The 8,539-nt window shown below is 39.4% G+C and overlaps 1 protein-coding gene across 5 annotated transcripts in view; it reads left to right on the forward strand.

The window, feature by feature from the left end:
- The window catches only part of LOC106679953 (uncharacterized), a 37,428-nt gene extending 29,734 nt beyond the window's left edge, over window positions 1-7,694 (forward strand). For 2 of the 5 annotated variants that reach the window (XR_001343045.2, XR_001343044.2), the window contains exons 2-3: window positions 5,512-5,632; window positions 5,716-5,909. Coding sequence is in view for 1 of the 5 variants with exons in the window: in XM_014419365.2 (XP_014274851.1) it covers window positions 5,563-5,632; window positions 5,716-5,773 (128 nt within the window). In the remaining 4 variants the exon portion in view is untranslated. Of the gene's footprint in view, window positions 1-5,511; window positions 5,633-5,715; window positions 7,481-7,562 lie in introns of those variants that run through there. The other 3 variants (XR_001343046.2, XM_014419365.2, XR_010844867.1) reach the window with 2 other exon arrangements.
- Window positions 7,695-8,539: the final 845 nt, after the last annotated feature.

Consider the following 8,539-nt stretch of genomic DNA (forward strand, 5'->3'; position numbering starts at 1 on the left):
ATTAAAATAAGTTAATCGTACTTATTTGTGTTTTTCATTGACCGCACCCCCAACCATCTTCTCCTCATTTTTTTTTTTGGTTCCAAATATTTAAAAATTTTCCCACTATTCGTGCACAGTCTAAGAAAACCGAATGTTGTGCCTTTCTTAGTACATCAATAGGCACCCCCAAACCATTCACACCTACTACTGTAGATTTCGATACGAGACCATTAGTGGATATAATGATTGGAGTAGTAGTAACATCCTCCAAGTGATACAGTTCCTTCAATTCAATCACTAATTCCTGATATCTCCTTAGTTTTTCTCCTACAGTGGAGCTTATATTATTATCGTTTGAAATTCCGACATTAATTACTTTAAGTTCCGCTTTTTTTTTCCTAGATCTATAATGAGGACATCCGGGTTATTATTGCGTACTCTATGGTCCGTAATTATTGATACATCCCAATAGAGGTTGACTCTATTGACTCCTCAACCTGTTTGGAGGAGGCTATTTGGGTGGTACTTGAAATAATTTGTCACCAATTAAGTTGTACTTCATCTTTAGGGCCTGTTGCAAAATTTTGGCCACATTGTTATGCCTCTGTTGATGTTCAGTACCAGCCAGCACTCCACAAGTAATATGTTGGATTAATCACAGCGTCGCCGTGAGCACAAGTTTTCTATATGATCTGTGGCAATAAACTGATCTTGAATAGCAACCACAAACCCCTCTGTCTCGGAGAATAGCTTTCCAGATCTTAATCATTCAACTGATCTTTCTCTGTCTATGGAGGCTTTGCTCAGTTGGCTATAGATTCTCCCATGGAGAGAATCGCTATTCTATTCTAAAGAGTAGCACTCTTTCATTTTCTGACACAATTGTTGATTTAACACATTTGCTCTGATTAACTGCAGTTAAACCAGAGTCCATCCTTGTGATGGCGAGATAAGCCCCTGTTGTTTTTGCGAGAAAATATTGGCATAGGGTCTCTTCCAGTTTGTGCCAACCTTCAATATTTAGCAAACCACGTCCTCCATCTTTCCTAGGTAAATATCATATATATAAAATTGGTTGGTGGGTCCGTTCTTGTATGAGAGTTGTTCGTACAAGGCGATTATCCTGTAGGCTGATGTTTGACCACTGCACTATGCCGAAGCTATAACTTAGAGCAGGTATTGTCCAGGTATTGATGGCCTTGATTTTTTATTTCCTAGTTAGTTGGATTTTGAGCACTTTTCGTAACCTAATTTTGAGCATTGTAAGAAATTCTTGTTGCACATCTTTTTGGGAAATTTTAAGGTTGTTGCATGCAGAAATATTTATATAATTTACTGGATTCATGTTCCATTATGTACTCTTCTTCATTAACCAGAATGTTCGGTTTACTAACCTCTTTTCCCATGGTTACATCGAGCACTGCACAATTATCGGCGCCAAATGATATTCCTATGTCACTTGTAAAAGATAAAACGCATTCAACCATATTTTGTAGTTGTTCTTTGTTTTTCGCGTATAGTTTGAGGTCATCAGATACCATACCCGATATGGCTACTGTAGTCCCCTCGTCGTTGACGACAAGTTTATATCCCTCCTTATTCTTTCGAAAAATCCTGCTTAATGAAAATAGCGCCACGCAGAACCAAATAGGGCTTAGACAATCCCCTTGGTATATTCCTCTCAGTATTTTGATTTGATTGGCCGTACTAGCTGCTCCGACTTTCAGTGTAGTTTCCCATCCAGCCATCAGGTTTGAAAGGAGTCTGCTTACATTAGTTTGAATCTTGTATATGTCCAGTACTTTTAGCAGCCCGCTGTGTTGAATGAAGTCTAAGGCCTTTTTATAATCAATCCATGCCATAGAAAGACTTCACTGTTTTTTCGAAAGTTGTGCCGCAATGAATGAATCGATAACTACGAGCTCCATACAACCCCTAATCCATTTTTTATACCTAAGCTGTTCTGTGGGTATCATATTCTCATACTCTAGGTGTTCATATATCTCGGTCGCTAAAATAGAAGTAAGAATTTTATATTGACCATATAAACACGTTATTGGCCAGAAATCTTCAGAACGTAGGTTTAATTCATTCTATTTTTGGAAGCATAAAAATGATGCCATCAGAGAAATCATTAGAGGGCTTTTGCGTGTCATTAAGTAACTGCAACTAAAACTAACTAATAACTAAACTAAAACTGTCCGGGGTGTTTTGGCCTCGATAGGATAGGCCATTGCGAGTTTACTAAACGGGTCGATCTCAGTTAACCAAGATTGTCCCTCGTTGGAACAGATATCAACTTGAATCGATCTTAGGTTCTTAGGTTCTATCGCGGTCGGGGTGACTACCTGTCCCGCTACCGGAGGTTGTCGCTCGTACTTTGCTCGTACCAACGTGGCAGACCTCGCATCGCGCTATACAATCCCGCATGGTGTGGCTCATCTACAAGAAATACTGTAATTTTAGCGCGCGAAGGGTCTCCTTGATTCCCCCGTGATTCTTTTTGCCAGAATAGTGTTCAGTAACGAGTCTCTATTGTGCCTTCGGTTCAGTGATCGTTTCTACTTGACGGAGACACCTGATCAATGAGTACCCCATTCCTACCCTCTCTTTTAGCTATATCCGTTTCAATTCATCCGCGATAAATTTGTTTTCGACATAAACATAGCGTTTCCGCCCTGGATTGTTGAATTCTGCAAACATATTTTCTAACGCGGTTTCGTCTATCGATGCGGCGGTACGAACTAATATTGTTGATAAACCTTCGTATGTACTTACCCTGGTTTCGATTCCGGTTATTGATTGTTATTGATTAGATCGTCTACCAGTTTCTGGGGCTTGTATGTCGGGGTTGTATTTTCTTCGGAAGATACAACTCACTCGCGGCGATATCGTAACGCGAATGGTTCCGCCGGTGTTTCCCCATCTTCGATCGCGTTCACCACCAAATCCCGAGATAACCAATCTGCGCCTGCGTTTTCGACGCCTTTTTCGTTGGAATCGTAAACCGCATATGCTATTGGCTTTTCGAAACTTCGAAATTCAGGGAGAGATCAGCATACAGCTCCGATAGCGACTTCGCTCGCGTACATAGTAATTTGGAACGTTTTGGTGAAGTCGGGAAACGCTAACAGCGGACGAGAGGTCAGAACCTACCGGCACCTCCTAATGCAAGCTAATGCAGACCTAAAGCTAAGGTCCGGTCCTAGTTGAAACCGTCTCCCTTTTTTCAACATGTCGGTCAGCGGTTGAGAGAGCTCTGCTATTCCCGGTAAAAACTTCTGATAGTAGTTCACCATCCACAAAAACCGTCTGATCCCACGATTGTTCTTAGATAATGGGGCTTCCTGGATGGCTTTTACCCATTCCGGGTATGGCTGTACCCCGTTCCATGAAACCACATGCCTTAAAAACCTAATTTCTCGTAACCCAAATTGGGACTCTTCTCACGATAATTTCCCTCGCGTATTCCATCGAAAACGTCCTTGAGGTGTTCCACGAGTTCTTCTTTGTTCCTACTAAAACGATTAGATCATCCATATAGACCTGGGAATAATTGGGACTCTTCTCACGATAATTTCCCTCGCGTATTCCATCGAAAACGTCCTTGAGGTGTTCCACGAGTTCTTCTTTGTTCCTACTAAAACGATTAGATCATCCATATAGACCTGGGAATAATATTCGTCCAGTCCGCGCTGCATTTCGTCCACGAGACGTTGGAAAGTGAGAGGGGCCCCCTTTAGCCCGAACGACATGTGAAAAATTCAAAGTATCCCCGCTCCCACGGAAAGGCCGTTTTCGCAATACCCTCCTCGGCCAGCTGCACCTGGCTCAATCTACCCAATCTTCAGGTCCAATGTACGAAGAATGGGCGTCCCCGCAAGGCGATCTAGGATATCCTCGACCCGTGGAAGGGGGTACCGTTCGTCCTCGTTCAATTTCCTGTAGTTCACCACGACGGGATAGCGCTTCTCATTGCCGCCCTGTCCAAACTGCTTCTTTTCAACCACCCACAGAGGACTATTAAAAGGGGAATTACTTTGCCTGATAACACCCTGCTTGAGAAGCTCGCCCGATTGTTCTCCTATAATATCCCTCATAGCCAGCGAGTAACAATTTGCCTTCACAACTCGCTAGGTCTCCGTTCCGTCTGACTACGCCCTCGAGAGACTCTGTAACGCAATCTATGACCCCAACTTCCATGCGCCCGTTACTTTCTGTCGCCATGATAGCGTAGTGTGAATCCCCTAGCCTATACAGCCAAGCCTCCTGACAAACCTCCATATTATGGACAAACCTCCTGTGTGATTTGAGAATCGTGTCCCGTGAGTTCCTTTAGGTCGAACACAGTTGCCATTGACCGTCGATACCGTGAATCCGCATTTCTTTCGTCCCATCCAAATCCCCAGTTTCTACGCCGCCCTTCTCCAAATTAACGAGTTTGTACTTTATCAAAAAGAATTTGATGTCCGATTTACCCAACCTCGCCACGGGCAACCTTGTCCACTGTCCCGTATTCGCGCTGTTAATAACGATTAACCCTCCCCCCCCTCCTGTTTGTTGCCCCACCCACTACCGCGTCCTCAATCTGTGCGCGAGCGTCCTTCCACTAGCTCCACTCCGGAAGGTCCCCCTCTCCAAGAATTCTCCCCGCTTACCTCATGCCTCACCGTAACCGGACAAGTGCGCCCAGACCGGATGCTCTCATCTCCTGAAGATTCGTCGCTGGTGTCTTCCGCTCCTCTCACCGGTTCGTCCACTGCTCCAATCCTGATTGTTAACTTCCATCGGCTCCGGCTGTGATTCCCTTCTGGTTGGCCGGTGGTTGCGACGTGTCCCTGCCTGCCGCACTCGTAGCAACTTGTGAGTTTACATTGGGATGCAATGTGCCTCTTGCGATTGAACTCGTCAACGGCGCTCAGATTTGTGCCTCCGGTCGTCGGCGCCTCTGCTCGGCCGTTTTTCAAAGCCCCGTTACGGTTGCTCCGCCTGGTAGGGCTGCGACACCTCCTCGGCGACCTAACCTCTGTCCAATCCGCCTCCGTTGTCCCGAAGCGAGCTTCATTGCGCTCTCGACCAGGTCGTGGGGACACTCCACGAAATCGCGGTCTCTGGGCAGTGAACCCTAGTCCAAGTAATGGTTGAGCTGCACCTTCAGCACGCCTCTTAGGAATTGCATTTTCTGGGCTTCCTCTGTTGTTACACATGTCTTCAACATCTTCTCCGTCAGCCTATTATATAAAAGAAGAAGTTAAAAGAGAGAGAGAGAGAGAGAGAGAGAGAGAGAGAGAGAGAGAGAGCTTTTTCTTAAGTATATTCGGGGGTTCACTACTCAATATTTCAATATCAATACTATCTGAAATATTATTTATTTGCTTTAGCTACAATTAAGTAATTCTGTTTTTCTTTCTTAATCCTTGGAGAACAAATGGAAGAACATATAAAGAACCACTGGTTTATAAGACTTTATTCTCCCCTCCTCCGTCCCCCCCCCCAAAAATATATATATAACAAAATATCCCATTTCAGCGGATAGAGAAGCTACCCCGAAGCATCTGAAAAATATGGTTTATTGTTCAGAAGGCTGGTGCTGCTATCCAGGACAGAATTGTGGTCCATGGAAGATATGTTTTAGCGCGACTACTTATATGTAAGTAAATAATAAACGTTATATATAAACAATTAAAAATTACGCTGTAAGTTTACTACATTTTTATTGCTCTCGTTTCATAGGAAAGATGGAAATCAGGTACAATGTACTGCTGAGGATATTGTTAAAATGTCACTGTAATTTCTTATAGTTGGACTAGAATGGATTTTGGTTTTCAAGAATTATATATACCAATAAGTAATGCAAAGAAATATATATGTTATATTAAATAAAATATAAAATAACAATGATAATAAAAAATTGTGAACATATTGTATTTCTTCGTATTGTATTTGAAGTGCCTAGTATGGAATCATTTACAGGGAATTCTATATCAAGATGGAAGCAATAAAACTACTAAAGCACACAAGCAAAGTTTGTAATTGATCATGTAACGTTAATTATTTACTTACATAAAAGTATCTGCGTTGTAATAGATCTTAAATAAACCACAGGATTATCCCGGAAAGTAGCACGAATTAGATTCAAATTTAACCATACCATGTGGATTCGCCATGCTAGCTAATTGGTGGCACACACACATCTCATATTTCTGAAATTAGATATTTTTTAATTATTGTATTTATTTATTTACAAAAAAAAGGTCTTATAAAGCAGTGAAGGTTTACAGTTACCCATAATTAAAGGTTAACGATTTGTTGTTTCTGGATAAAAACAGGACGAGCCTTTATTAAAACAGAGGAGTATCCAGGAAATTACTTTTATGATAAATAAGAGAAAACGGTAGTAAATGAAATTTGATGTAAATTCATACTAGACCATTTATTTACTAATTCCCAACTTTTCTCTAACTGAGATTTGATAAAATTGCCATGGGATCAACGAGTAGTAATGGACTAGTTCCATCGATTAGTCCCCCCCCCCCAAAAAAAAACTACAGAAAGAGAATCAAATTTGTACCTGGAAAGAATACAACAGCTTAAATAAAGTTAACCAAGCATTGTATACATGATGGTGGTCTCCTCTATCTTTATTTTATTTAATTTTTTGTGAACCACTATATTCCATAAACAGTTAAGATTTCAGCAATTTTTAAGGAAGAACAGTTTTTTGAATAGCGGTTATACAAGGAGTTAATGATCCTCTTCCTGATCATTTCAGACGTACTGGAGAAGGTGTTATCAACAGGTTATTATCCTATTTAAACCATGGTTGAGGTCAAGTTTTAATTGCGTGGGACCACCATAGAAATAAAAGTCGACCCCCGCCAAGACGGATACGAACCGGTATCATTGCAGTGACGGGTCAGTCAAAGTGTTATGTCCTAGATCACGCTCAGCTGTCAGATTGGCCCTCAATTAAGAATGCCCTCTATAAAGAGGTAGGGCATGCCCCAGAATGACTCACGGCTATAGTAACAGAATACAAAATTATCTCCAACAGCCGGATTCCAACCTGGGATCTAGGCTTAGGTACTACTGTGCCTTACTATCTGAACTAGCTTGCTCTCTGTTGCCTATATTCATAACATTATTTGATGGCACAATCTTTTCCTCTCTCTCCTTCCAGTTTAGTGAACTCACTGCTGAATGTATTTATATCAATACTATCTGAAATATTATTTATTTGATTTTTATACGATAAAGTAATTCTATTTTTCTTGTTTTAATACCCGAAGGAGTAATGGAATAACCTCCACTAGTTTATAATACTTTATTTTGAAAAAAAAAAAAATAAAAATAACAAATACCAAATTGCAGACGAGAGAGATGTTAAATCTATCATGGGTAACCCACCCGGTATGGTAAAATGTAGACGTGGTTGGTGCTGCTATCCGGGACAGAAATGCGGTCCATTTAAAACATGTTTCCACATACTTACTTTAGTGTAAGTAAATAATATACGACATAAAAACAATTGACAAGTATGTTTGTGCTTCTATTATTGTTTTATTGCTCTCATTTTATAGGACTGTTGGAAATATGGTACCCTGTTAAAACCACTATTGGCCCATTAAAGAGATCACAATTGGGACTACATTATAATTTCTTGTACCAATATTAACAGGATTTTGATATTCAAAAATTATATATATATACATATAAGAAATGCAAACATATAAAGGAACACGTTTATTTATATTATAATAATATTAGATCAATATATCTAATATAGTATAAATAATATTTATACGATATAAATAATAATATTATTTGGATTTCAATAAAGTGTGAACATTCATCACTCCTTCGTATCGTATTTAACTCTCATCACATATCATTTTAGAAGAGAAGAAGGTGTTAGTATGGATTCCTATTTAATTTATCTGTCATCGGTAACTAGGTCGATTTTAACATGGATGCCCGCTGGCGAGACTTTTTCTCACATTTCTTAATTAGAACTCTTTAACGCATTTTTTTAAAATATGAAATTTTTAATTAGATTAGATTTTTTTAAGCAAAACAAAAAAAAGTATAAAAATAATTTATTTTGATACAAGAGCAAATTAGTTTTAAAAAATTTAAAAAAACAAACATAATTATAAATAGTAATAAATATAAAATGATATTTTGAGAAAGACAAAGTTATAAATGAATCAAAACACAGATATATCACATCATAAAAATATAACACTAATCTTTAAAAAAAAATCTGAAGAAATCTCTTATGCACAACCGGTGCGAGTGAACACCGTATGACTGGTACATAGTCTTTTGCACTGGTGGCAATTATTTTCTGGGTTTTTTTTCGCTCTCCTAGAACAGAATGCACAAAATCCTTCTGTAATTGTGGGTGTGTTGCAGTGATGAAGTAAAAACATGAAAAAGACAAATTTTTGTTATAAGGACCATCTTAATATAAACTTATAGTATCGAAATACAATTCATAGTAAATAATGACTTATATTAATTATATTATAATAATTATAAATTCGTAATTAATAAT

This window comes from Halyomorpha halys, unplaced genomic scaffold, assembly GCF_000696795.3.
Source record: "Halyomorpha halys isolate HHAL.00 unplaced genomic scaffold, Hhal_1.1 Scaffold236.1, whole genome shotgun sequence".
Lineage (NCBI taxonomy): Eukaryota > Metazoa > Arthropoda > Insecta > Hemiptera > Pentatomidae > Halyomorpha > Halyomorpha halys.